The following is a 13,943-nucleotide window of genomic DNA, read 5'->3' on the forward strand; positions in this document are numbered from 1 at the left end:
GCCCCATGAGTTGTCAGTCCACCCCTGATCCAGGGCTTAGTGTTACAGTGCATATGGTCAAAAATTGATATTAAACAGAGGTCCGCTTTAATCCATCGCTGATGGTTAACTGTAATTGGTGGATTTGTGGATAGTTGACCTCAAACAACTGAGGGACGGTAACCACAGGTGGTTGATCCGTGGTTTTACCACTCCCTGACCACCATGCCCCATGCCAAAATGGTAAAAATGTTACAACCTGTCATGTTTTGGCAGGTGTACATGGGACCGCATCGCAACAGAATGTAGTCACTGTGTGGTGCTGCAGGCTTTTAGTAAGTAAAACAGGCATATAGGAGATGCCCCCAGTCAAATGCCTCTGAAAAGTGATCCATTGCAGATTGCTTTTTCAAAGAGGCAGTAAACACCGCGGCACATGTAAACGAGGCCTTAATCTGTATTAGCCCACTACGGGCCTCATGATATTCGAGCTGTGTGCTCTCGTACAGCAAAAGTGCTGAGAATGCATGAAAAAGGAAGATAAACAGGAAAATCCTCTGTTTGCAGCTGCCTGATAACTGTGATTGCGCTGCTCTGGATTGCACACACACAAAGAATGTAAACGTCCCACATGCTGCCAAGCTAAGCCAGCAATCAGAATAACATTTATGATCTGACAATTGTAAACGACCCCGCCGAGGCCTACACAACACACGAGCCAAGTACCGTGGAAGGTAAACACACTGGCCTGCAGCAATGTTTAAACCGACCCCGTGAAGGCCTACATAACACACGAGACAAACCCCATACAAGTACTGTAGTAAGTAACATACGGACCTGGCGTGATGTTTAACAACAATATCAACGTCGCAAAAAGCGGCCGAAGAATTCCTCCCATAGCGCTTTTCTGATCGACATGAGAGCTACGGTGCCTCCATACCGGGACACTGACACTTATATCCCTTCCTGATCTGACGTCACAGCCAAGCCTTCAACATGCCCACAGGGAGGAACACGAGCCTTGTCCCTTTCACTGCCAGAGTCATTTATGCATACATGTTAAAGTGCACATTTTAGGGCTGAAGATGACCCAAACAGCTGAAAACATGATCTATTTTCTGAAAAAAAAAGGCCCCGAAGAATAAAATGGTGGTAGTTGCAGTTTTTGTATGTCACACGATGTTAGCACAACAGTTTAAATATTAAAATAATATTTTCTGCAAAAAATACACAAAAGTTAGATGCACGCAAACACAATATAATGCGCAATTTTTTAGTATGTAGTGCTACCCCTGTACACCCTGTTCCAAATTACTATGCAAATTCTATTTAAGTGTCACAAAGATTAAATATTTTGTTTTTCAGTGTAACTCATGGATGGCATTGTGTGTCAGGGCTCTTTTGATCACTGAAAACAATCTCAGACACCTGTGATAATTAGATTGGCTGGTGAGCCCAATTTAAGGAAAAACTACTAATACAGGCCATAGATGGGTCGAAAATCGGCCGATATTTCAGCCGAAAATAAAATCGGCCGATTTTCGGATCATTAGTGGGTTAATAGGTTGGCCGTTTTTTGGTATTTTGGCAGATTTTTTTTATCAGTAAAGTTGGAAAAAGATCGGCCAATTTTGCCGATCGGCCGATTTTCGTGGCAATTATGGGCAAATCGGCCGATCTTTTTACCGATAAAAAATCTGCGCATGAGCAGTGACCTGCAAGAGGAAGACAAAAAGAAGAAAAAGAGGAAGAAGAGGATGAAGAAGAAGAGGAAGAAGAGCATGAAGAAGAAGAAGAGGATGAAGAAGAAGAAGAAGAGGATGAAGAAGAAGAAGAAGAAGAGGATGAAGAAGAAGAGGAATTCCAGTCCGGCAAAAAGTGTCCCTGCAGAGAGCTTCGCTATTTCTTTGACAGTTCTTTGACATTTATAGCGGCTGCAACATTGTATTTGTTTCCGAATAAAAACATCTGTATCCGAAATGGATACAAATAGATACATTGTTGCAGCCGCTATAAATGTCAAAGCACTGTCAAAGAAATAGCGGAGCTCTCTGCAGAGACACCTTTTGCCGGCTGTAGACGGTATGAAAATCGGTCGATTTTTTTTACCGTTCCTGGTAACGTCGGCCGATTGAACGACCGATTTCTCATTTTTTTAAAGAAAAATTGGCAGTTTTTCTCCCCATTTATGGCCTGCATTAAGGAGGGCGTTCCACATTATTAAGCAGAGCACCATTTTCAAGCAATATGGGGAAGAAAAAGGATCTCTCTGCTGCCGAAAAGAGTGAAATAGTTCAATGCCTTGGACGAGGTATGAAAACATTAGATATTTCACGAAAACTTAAGCGTGATCATCGCACTATTAAGAGATTGTGGCTGATTCAGAGCACAGACGGGTTGGTGCAGATAAAGGCACATTGAGGAAGATTTCTGCCAGATCCATGCATCGGATCAAGAGAGCAGCTACTAAAATACTATTACATAGCAGCAAACAGATATTTGAAGCTGCTGGTGCCTCTGGAGACCCACGGACATCAAGGTGTAGATTCCTCCAGAGTCTTGGAACTGTGCATAAACCTTCTATTCGGCCACCACTAACCAATGCTCACAAGCAGAAACGGCTGCATTGGGCAGAAAAATACATGAAGACTAATTTTCAAACAGTCCTGTTCACTGATGAGTGCCGTGCAACCCTGGATGGTCCAGATGGATGGAGTAGTGGATGGTTGGTGGACGGCCACCCTGTTCCAACAAGCCTGCAACATCAGCAAGGCGGTGGTGGAGTCATGTTTTGGGCTGGAATCATGGGAACAGAGCTGGTCGGCCCCTTTAGGGTCCCCGAAGGTGTAAAGATGACCTCTGCAAAGTATGTGGAGTTTATGACTGACCACTGTCTTCCCTGGTACAGAAGGAAGAACTATGCTTTCCGTAATAAAATCATCTTCATGCATGACAATGCACCATCTCATGCTGTAAAGAATACCTCTGCATCAATGGCTGCTATGGGGATAAAACAAGAGAAAGTCATGGTGTGGCCTCCATCCTCCCCTGACCTCAATCCTATTGAGAACCTTTGGAGCATCCTCAAGCAAAAGATCTATGAGGGTGGGAGGCAGTTTACATCCAAACAGCAGCTCTGGGAGGCTATTCTGACATCTTGCAAACAAATTCAAGCAGAAACTGTCCAAAAACTCACAAGTTCAATCAGGGGCGGACTGACAACTCATGGGGCACCCGGGCAATAGGGGTTCATGGGGCCCCTGTGTCCTTGCCCAAACTCAAAAAAGCCTATGAAAAAGGTACCAGGGGCATCTTATGGGGCCCCCTACTGACCCCGGGCCCTCGCTTCCAAATGTTCAGTCCGCCCCTGAGTTCAATGGATGCAAGACTTGTGAAGCTGCTATTAAATAAGGGGTCCTATGTTACAATGTAACATGACCTGTTAAAATGTTTAAAAAGTTAAAATGTTGTTAAAATTTTGATCAAAATAGCTTTTGATTTCAGTAAATATGCTGCAAACACAACAAATGACAATTTTCAGTTCTTTACAACCTATAAAGTGTTTTGAAACTTACTGTGCGTAATAATTTGGAACAGTGCATTGTAAGTGTTTTATGTTTTAAAAAAATCCTGTTATCATTAGGAGGTTTGTTCAATAAAATGTGAATTGTACTCTTAATAGTTGATAACATGAGAATTATGCTGACTGTTATTTACATCAATTATTTAGGTAAATGAGAAAAATATAATTTGAATAATAATTTGGAACACAGTGTAGGAGCCGATGTAGTAATGTCCAGGTCCAGGTCTTCCCTATACTTTGCCCCGCAGCCAAGCACGAGGTAGTTTCACAGCTAGGTACACACACACTTTCGCTTATTGTCCCCAATGATCAGTCTAGAGCAGCGGTTCTCAACCTGTGGGTCGCGACCCCTTTGGGGGTCGAACGACCATTTCACAGGGGTCGCCTAAGACCATCGGAAAACACATATTTCCGATGGTCTTAGGAACCGAGACACCGCTCCTCTATCCGTCTCAGGCGATGTGTGGGCGGGATGACATGCTGCCCCTGTCGCCTGGCCACACCTCCGGGATCACTCAACAGCTCCGCCTCCTTGCCGCTGATTGGCCACCGGAACTGTAGCTCAGGAGAGGCACACAGGCGGCCAATCACCGGCGAGGAGGTGGAGCTTGGAGAGGAGGAGCCGAGCGGCAGCGCGCGTAGATCAAAGAATATCGAGGGAGCTGCCGGAGCGAGTGAAGAGGAGAGCGGCCAGAGAAGGAAGACAGCTGACAGGTAAGTGCAAATTTTGCTGCTGCAGCCAGGTATGCTGGCTGTAGATGGGAGAGGGAGAGAGCGAGCCCAGGCTGGAGCAGGGGTCAGCAAGGTAAGTATCATTGGTGTCAGTGGGAGGGATAGTGCCCCATCATTTGTGTCACTAATACCAACAATGGGGCACTATTCCTCCCCCCACTGACACCAACGATGGGGCACTATTCCTCCCCCCCCACTGACACCAACGATGGGGCACTATTCCTCCCCCCACTGACACCAACGATGGGGCACTATTCCTCCCCCCACTGACACCAACGATGGGGCACTATTCCTCCCCCCACTGACACCAACGATGGGGCACTATTCCTCCCCCCACTGACACCAACAATGGGGCACTATTCTTCCCCCCACTTACACCAATGATGGGGCACTATTCCTCCCCCCACTGACACCAACGATGGGGCACTATTCCTCCCCCCACTGACACCAAGGATGGGGCACTATTCCTCTCCCCACCAACACCAACGATGGGACACTACTTCCCCCCCCCTCGACCCCAATGATGGGGCACTATTCCCCCCCCCTGACCCCAATGATGGGGCACTATTCCTCCCACTGACACCAATGATGGGGCACTATTCCTCCCACTGACACCAATGATGGGGCACTATTCCTCCCATTGACACCAATAATGGGGCACTATTCCTCCCACTGACACCAATGATGGGGCACTATTCCTCCCACTGATACCAATGATGGGACACTATTCCTCCCACTGACACCAATGGTGGGGCACTATTCCTCCCCACTGATACCAATGATGGGACACTATTCCTCCCACTGACACCAATGATGGGGCACTATTCCTCCCACTGACACCAATGGTGGGGCACTATTCCTCCCCACTGATATCATTGATGTGGCACTACTCCTCCCACAGACACCAATGGTGGGGCACTGCTCCTCCCACTGACACCAATGATGGGACACTATTCCTCCCACTGACATCAGTGATGTGGCACTACTCCTCCCACTGACACCAATGATGGGGCACTATTCCTCCCACTGAAACCAATGATGGGACATTATTCCTCCCACTGACACCAATGATGGGGCACTATTCCTCCCACAGACATCAATGCTGGGACACTATTCCTCCCACTGACATCAGTGATGTGGCACTACTCCTCCCACTGACACCAATGATGGGGCACTATTCCCCCCCCACACACACACACTGACATCAATGATGGGGCACTATTCCTCCCACTGAAACCAACGATGGGACACTATTCCTCCCACTGACACCAATGATGGGGCACTATTCCTCCCACACTGACACCAATGATGGGGCACTATTCCTCCCACACTGACACCAATGATGGGGCACTATTCCTCCCACTGAAACCAACGATGGGGCACTATTCCTCTCACTGACATCAGTGATGTGGCACTATTCCTTCCACTGACACCAAAGATGGGACACTATTCCTCCCACTGACACCAATGATGGGGCACTATTCCTCCCACTAATACCAATGATGGGGCACTATTCCTCCCACTGACACCAATGATGGGGCACTATTCCTCCCACTGACACCAATGATTGGGCACTATTCCTCCCACTGATACCAACGATGGGGCACTATTCCTCCCACTGACATCAATGATGGGGCACTATTCCTCCCACTGACACCAATGATGGGACACTATTCCCCCCACTGACACCAATGATGGGGCACTATTCCTCCCACTGATACCAACAATGGGACACTATTCATCCCACTGACATCAGTGATGGGGCACTACTCCTTCCACTGACACCAATGATGTGGCACTAGTCCTCCCACTGCAAAATTACAGTTATGAAGTAGCAACGAAAATAATTTTATGGTTGGGGGTCACCACAACATGAGGAACTGTATTAAGGGGTCGCGGCATTAGGAAACTGGTCTAGAGGTTGTTGTATTTGTAGGCTTATTATTGGAGAACTTGGATAGGGAAGGGGAATTTAGTAGGATACTTCAGGAATAGAACTAATTATAGCTGAGGACAGAAATTCCTCAGCTTCCTCAGCAGCCTTGAGCAAAGTTCTGATGTCAGGAAGGGGTTAAGTGGACAGTGCTCTTCAGGACACCAGCCGGTGTCCCCTTTTACAGATCCACACTTGCCTATAAAGCACCAGAGAGGCAGCCAAGCACAATGTCCCCAAGATCACTTAGTGTCGGTACTCACAAGGACAAGGACAGAATGGTTGCCTCCTTCCAATCTTCCAAGCAATGCTACCATGATACCATACCATACAGATCTTCAGCAAACAGCTTCCCTCAGTCAGCTTTATGAAGAACAAGGGTAACTTTCTCTCTTGCTTCAGGCCACAGGTCGCTCACCTGAGGCCGCATGGCAGCAGGTGCCTGGGAAGGTAGCATGCCCTCCCAAGGCTGGAACTCTCTTCTCCAAGAAAGACGCAGGACTCAGCGTGCCCAAATAAATACCCTCTCCCAGCATCAGGGCAAACCCACCCTGGGATTGGCTGGAGTGGCATTAATATTCATACTGTGTTCTGCATGAGTTCCACCTTCCTAGGTTGCTTGGATACAGAGGAAGTCAGGAGCAGAACTAGCAGCACTTAAACACACTGAGGAGCCACTTCCAGCAATTGCAGCTCTCTGTTAAGCAGAAAGCCTTATTAGATTTTCCTAACAGTTCTCCCGTTAACCCCCCTGGCGGTATTCCCGAGTGTAGCTCAGGGTAAAGTTTCAGTACCACAAGCGATAACCCCGAGCTACACTCAGGCAGGGGCGGACTGACCATTTGGAAACTCGGGCACTGCCCGAGGGCCCGGGGTCAGTAGGGGGCCCCATGAGATGCCCCTGGTACCTTTTTCATAGGCTTTTTTGAGTTTGGGCAAGGACACAGGGGCACCATGATCCCCTATTGCCCGGGGGCCCCATGAGTTGTCAGTCCGCCCCTGCACTCGGGCTTACCATGTGGCGTTGCTCCAGGATCTGTTCTTCTCTTACCTTGTCCTGCGCTCCCACGATGTCCCTCCTGCAGTGTCCCCTGTAATGTCCTCCGGCCAATGCCAGCATCTGTCTTCTGGGTTCCGTCCCCTGCGACGTCAGGACGTACGGGGGACGGAACGGCGGGAAATTTGAAAATGACAAAAAGTGACATTCACTGAACTCACTAAAATCACATAGTATAACATTACATCAAACCATTTCACATACATTTTGTCCCGAGTGCTTTGTCCAGCGCCCTGCCTGCATTTTGGCTGTTCTTTCTGCCTGGAAACTGAGAAAAGTCCATGGCATCCAAAAAGCGTCCCTTTAGGTCAAAATTGGTTTTAGATCAGCTAGAGAACAGCGATAGTAAATCAGAACCACTTGCAGAATTGAGTGATAATGATTCGTGGGGAGATTCGTCATCAGACACTGAAAACAATTTTGCGACTTTGTTCAGTGAAGTGCGAACTTGGCGCTATGTTTCATATTTCAGTGTTTTTGGTTTGATTATATTATTGAATTAAATTTATTGTTATATTATTATTATTTTTTATGATTATTTATTAAATTATAATTTATGATTTTGTGTTTCAAATTTTATCATACCCGGGATGTTTACTAGACTCTTGTTCGGACAGATTTCAGTGAGTTATTCCTAAGAATTACAGGCCTACAATAAAAAAAATACATATTTCCATGCAAAAAAATGTACCGCTTTCAGCACAAAAATACTGACATAATCAGACTGCTAGGGAGGTTAAGCAGAGAAACCAACTATATCTACTTATACTAGCGCCTATGTAGGAAGGTGCTACAGGTACAATATAAAAGATGTCGTTTTGTCATGTAAATAGATACCAAATATGCCAAGCCTGAAAATTGCATGCATCCAGCGATAAGGCATAGTACCCCAATTATTACACAAATGCACTATTGGATTAAGTGTGGTGTATTAGTATGCAATTCATTTTCAACGGCACCATAATGCACTACTACAGTAATAGGCAAAGCACCCATGCTGCAGCACACCCCAAAGCACATGGCATGCCTAATGGTTCCTTGTGTTTAAAAAAAATATATATATATTTTTGTGGTTTAGGGTGCAATGCCAGACCATCCATAATGTTACCCATAAGTCAGCATGCCATTAAAGAAGAATTCCAGGTATGGCATTGATTACATAGTTACTTTGGTCCACCTTGGTGGACCCATGGGATCCCTCTAGAACACGGGTGTCAAACTGGCGGCCCTCCAGCTATTGCCAAACTACAAGTCCCATGAGGCATTGCAAGACTGACACTTACAAGCATGACTCCCAAAGGTAGAGGCATAATGGGACTTGTACTTTCGTAACAGCTGGAGGGCCACCAGTTTGACACCCCTGCTCTTGAAGCTATTAGTAGACACTGCTACTCCAGTGATCTCCACTTGCTTCCAAGTCCCGTGCTGAGCAGATGCCCTGCTGCACTATGAACACAGCAGATCGCTGGGCATGGGCGCCATTTTCTCAATGAATGCAAAACATTCTCTGATTGGATGAAGTAGAGTGGCAGGACTGCAATGTCATGATCTCCACTTTGTCCAACCAAAGAATGCTTTGCATTAATTGAGAAAATGAAACAAATTCTTTAAATGGCACCTGGGCCAAGTGGCTGACCTCCTGTGAGTAACCACTCTCCACAGTATCACGAGGCAAGTGGAGGCCATTGGAGTAGTGGTGACTTCTTCAGTGATTTCCAGCTTCTAGGGGGATCCCACAGATATAGTATTTGCATGATCTAAGCTGGGCCAATGTAACTATGGTAAATTGTCACACCTGGAATTAATGTGGTTGTAAAGGCAGAAGTTGAAAATGCACGCCACACTTTTCAGATATTTATTTGTAAAAAAATTTGAAAACCATTTATCATTTTCCTTCCACTTCACAATTATGTGCCACTTTGTGTTGGTCTATCACATAAAATCCCATTAAAATACATTTATGACAAAATGTGGAAAATCTCAAGGTGTATGAATACTTTTTCAAGGCACTGTATCAAACATATATGACAAATATGTTTAATTTACAGTATATACCAGGGGCGAACTGACCATTTGGAAACTCGGGCCCGGGGTCAGTAGGGGGCCCCATGAGATGCCCCTGGTACCTTTTTCATAGGCTTTTTTGAGTTTGGGCAAGGACACAGGGGCCCCATGATCCCCTATTGCCCGGGGGCCCCATGAGTTGTCAGTCCGCCCCTGGTATATACTGTATTTACGAGATCAAAAGGAAGCCAACAGCCTGTCTCAAATGCTGTACATTTCAGTGGCGGCACCCACCTTTCAATATAAAAACACTGTACCTGAGGCATCTGCTTCTCTTGCCCGGCCTTTGTCCCAGCACTGGCTGTGCCCTTCACATATAAACTGGCTGCTGCTATTAGAATCCACTGTTCTGCTAGCAGGGACAGGTAACAGTTTGAATGTTGGGATGGGAGAGGGGTAGGGGTATTACTGGGCAGATGGTAGTGGAGTCCTCTGTCATATACATAGTTACATAGTTAGTCTGGCTGAAAAAAGACAAAAGTCCATCCTGTTCAACCATAAAAAAAAAAAAAGTTGCTCCAGAGGAAGGCAAAAAACCCAGCAAAGCATGATCCAATTTGCTCCTGCAGGGGAAAAATTTCCTTCCTGATCCCCCGAGAGGCAATTGGATATTCCCTGGATCAACTTTATCCATAAATGTTAGTATCCAGTTATATTCTATATATCCAAGAAAGAATCCAGGACTTTTTTAAAGCAATCCACTGAGCTGGCCAGAACCAACTCTTAAGGTTCTTCACATATTCAAGGCACATCAGCCTACCTTCTTAGAATTTCTTGGAAATTAAAAAAAAAAGTTGCATGACTTGACTTTTTTCAGTTAAATACAAGGTTACTCGTTTGTAGGTGTCAGGAAAGGCCTGCCCATAGTGCAGGTGAAGTTCCACGGCGCAGAAATATGCGCATGCGCAGAGTCCTTGCAAACTGAACAGATGTACAGGGACTTGGACATAGGCACGCGCATGCGCACTCGGGCATACGGGCGCATGCCTGTTACTAATGCTGGCGCCAAAAGGGCTATTTAAACTGGCTGCAGTAGTTGTCCCATTGCCGTATGGTATTTTCTCTGCTCATGTTCCCTGATTCCTGTGATTGTCTCCTGATACCAAGCCAGCCTGTTCCTGATCTCCGCTTGATTGCTTCCTGCCCTGACCTCTGGCTTGTCTTGGATTATTCTTCTGTCTCCGCTCCTGTCTGATTGATCTTCCGTTGCTGACCTGGCCTGTGACCTGACTACTCTTCCTCCTGCCACTGTAAGCCTGATCTGCCTGACCGATACTGAATCCGGCTGGTCTGACCCTGCATCCTCAGCACGCTGCTCTTGAGTATCCATCCATCCAGCACGGCTACATCAGAACCCCGCTCCCTGCCTACAGCTTATTAGCTCATCCGCTATTACTGGATTGATCACAATCACTCATACCCCACCGTGCCCTGCGACCGCTGTCCCACCATCAGCGGTCCTTGAGCCGGAGTTGTACGGGAGGCCTGCCTCTTCACGTCAGGCTCACTATCCAGGTATGTGACAGTAGGTTTCGATTTTACTAGGCCTAAACATGTGGCTCAGTTTAAACATCTTTAAATCATGTCAAGGCAAAGAAAACATAAATTACAGTGGGGCAAAAAAGTATTTAGTCAGCCACCAATTGTGCAAGTTCTCCCACTTAAAAAGATGAGAGAGGCCTGTAATTGGCATCATAGGTGGACCTCAACTATGAGAGACAAAATGAGAAACAAAATCCAGACAATCACATTGGCTGATTTGGAAATAATTTATTTGCAAATTATGGTGGAAAATAAGTATTTGGTGAATATGAAAAGTTCATCTCAATACTTTGTTATATATCCTTTGTTGGCAATGACAGAGGTCAGACGTTTCCTGTAAATCTTCACATGGTTGGCACACACTGTTGCTGGTATGTTGGCCCATTCCTCCATGCAGATCTCCTCTAGAGCAGTGATGTTTTGGGGCTGTAGCTGGGCAACACGGACTTTCAACTCCCTCCAAAGGTTTTCTATGGGGTGGAGATCTGGAGACTTGCTAGGCCACTCCAGGACCTTGAAATGCTTCTTACGAAGCCACCGTTGCCCGGGCGGTATGTTTGGGATCATTGTCATGTTGGAAGACCCAGCCACATTTCATCTTCAATGCCCTTGCTGATGGAAGGAGGTTTGCACTCAAAATCTCACGATACATGGCCCCATTCATTCTGTCCTGTACATGGATCAGTCGTCCTGGTCCCTTTGTGGAGAAACAGCCCCAAAGCATACATTTGCAATACATTTACATTTCCTTGTGTTTTGATCCTTTATTTTAGGACCCTGCAAGTACAGAATAATATATGTTTATCTACCAGAAAGCCTATCATCTCGTAAACATGTAGTGCCCTGTTACGCAGGCTGTTAAGTACAATTCGTATGAGGCTTCTGCTGTAGTCATAGGACCCAGAATTGTTTAGTTTGTTCTGCTCAAGACTCCGCAGGCTGGGAGTTTGATTACCTCCTCCTGACTCTAGAAGAAGCTTCTGGTGGTTAGGGCAGGAGGATTCAAATAGTCAGCCTAAATATTTAGTAGGGCCTGTCCAATCCCTGGGGAGGTGTGCTCAGATGATGCAGGGGTTCCTGTTAAATAGGCTGGAGTCCAGAGAAGAGAGTCTTTCCCCTTGTGTGGAAATGGATCCATGACCTCCAGGCACTGCTTGCCATGGGGCATTCCTGGGCTGAAAAAGAAACCTTTGAGGCCATACTCATGGACTATGTATGCTTTGGGACCCAGTGAGTAAAGTTTCCCCTCTTGCACTGAAGTTTTCACAGTCTCCTGCTTTGTAATATTTGCTCTAACATTTTGGTGCATGGCTCCCAGCTGTGCCCGTATAGACTGTCCCAGCTGGTTAAAATCACTTTGGTGATTCCTTGTGCTACTATCATGATAAATGTGTCCTCCATTAGCAATCTGTTCTGTTCTGAGTACCCTGCTTCACTCCTAGATCCCCCTCCCAAGTTTCACCAGCAAGCATTTACGAAAAAAGACATGCCTGAACTGTTTTTTGAGCCAGAGAGGATGGATGGCAGCTGTGTCCTGGCTGCCCTACATTGATTAGAAAAAGAACCTTTGTACCAGCTCCTGCAGGGGTAGCACTGTAGACATATCGGGGTTTATTTACTAAACCTGGTTGACTCAGAATCTTGGGCACCTGTGCATGGTAGCCAATCAGCTTCTAACCTCAGCATGTTCAGTTAAGCTTCAGCAATAAAACCTGGAAGCTGATTGGTTTTTATGCAGAAGTGGACAAGATTCTGAGTCAACCAGGTTTAGTAAATAAACCCCATCTTGTCACTGCCAGCCTAATGCTGCAATGCTCATTCCTGCACTCTGCTTCAGGGCACCCCGAGTTTCCAAATGGTCAGTCCGCCCCTGCTCCTGACACATTTACTGGAGCCAAATAGGAAGCTCCCGATCCCTACTTGCAATAAGGAGCTTTCCGATCATGTGACCACTGTGACAGACAATCATGGCGGTCACATGACCATCAATCCTGTCCCGCCTCTCACCATCAGAAACTCCTTAAAGAGTCGAGAGGAGCTGGCATTAAGGGGTTACTAAAATATCTTCACTCTTCTTGTGTGTTAGGGAGTGGGGAGAAATAGCTAGCACTTTGTCCCCTAGGGGCACCAGACAGATTTACAGAAACCTAAAGTTGCTCTCTTCTTCACATATATTCTTGTCCGCAATCTCCTTTCAGGGCAGGCTTGCAACGCTGCTCTGGCCAGGGGCCAAGTAATTTATTATTCGCTGTCAACTGCACCACCAATCCTAGCGCTATTCCTTGATGTGGCACATTACTTGATGCAGCTGTGCGATGGGGAAACAGCTCTCATTGTTTGAACACTATTTGTGTGCAGTAAATTATTGTGTGGAGTAGATTAATGTTTTGACTGACATTCTGCGGTTTAGCCACAAGATGTCACTGTTTTTCTAACACAGGCTCAGACTGCATAGATATTTGTATATTCATGAAGAGGTGGGGTTTTCACAGAGTTGGGGTTTTAGTGAACAGGAAGTAGAGACTGCAGCCATGTTTTGGACGATGCAGAATGCTGGGGCCGTGTGAGCTGAGAAACCGATGACATCCAGGTCTGAAAGCGTCCCTCACTAACCAGAGATTGCTGCCAGGAAGGCTGATGAGAGCAGAGGAACTAAGCAACATTTGTTTGCCAGTACATTTTGTATGCTCCTTGAGGGTTAGGGACTGATGTAAATGTACAATATATATGTAAAGCGCTGCGTAAATTGACAGTGCTATATAAGTACCTGAAATAAATATATCACACTCCATTGGACTGTGATAGTAAATCAACCCCTAAATAAAAGCAGCAATTGCAATGTGTGGGATAAACATAATTTATGTTTTTATACAAGGTACTAACTGTTTTTCATTCACTGTTCTTTACAGAGCTGGGGGCAAAGAACAGGAACAGGCACCAGCAAGGCCATTTGACACACTATGGCTTAGTCCTGGCCACTGACCCAGGCCATGCAGAAAGGAGGAGAGGGATAGCAATCACATGCCCTGCATAAATTACATTAACAAAAGTAT

The 13,943-nt window shown here is 46.1% G+C and overlaps 1 protein-coding gene across 3 annotated transcripts in view; it reads right to left on the bottom strand.

Annotated features, from left to right (window-relative positions):
• LOC149439214 (CD48 antigen-like) overlaps positions 1–926 on the bottom strand; it is a 34,066-nt gene extending 33,140 nt beyond the window's left edge. For all 3 annotated transcript variants that reach the window (XM_089659277.1, XM_089659276.1, XM_089659278.1), the window contains exon 1: positions 817–926. In XM_089659277.1, coding sequence (XP_089515403.1) covers positions 817–877 — 61 coding nt within the window. In that variant the 5' untranslated portion in view covers positions 878–926. The remainder of the gene's footprint in view (positions 1–816) is intronic.
• Between the last annotated feature and the right edge of the window lie 13,017 nt (positions 927–13,943).

This window comes from Staurois parvus, unplaced genomic scaffold, assembly GCF_062004578.1.
Source record: "Staurois parvus isolate SC_StPar_1 unplaced genomic scaffold, SC_StPar_1.0 ptg001146l, whole genome shotgun sequence".
Taxonomy (NCBI): domain Eukaryota; kingdom Metazoa; phylum Chordata; class Amphibia; order Anura; family Ranidae; genus Staurois; species Staurois parvus.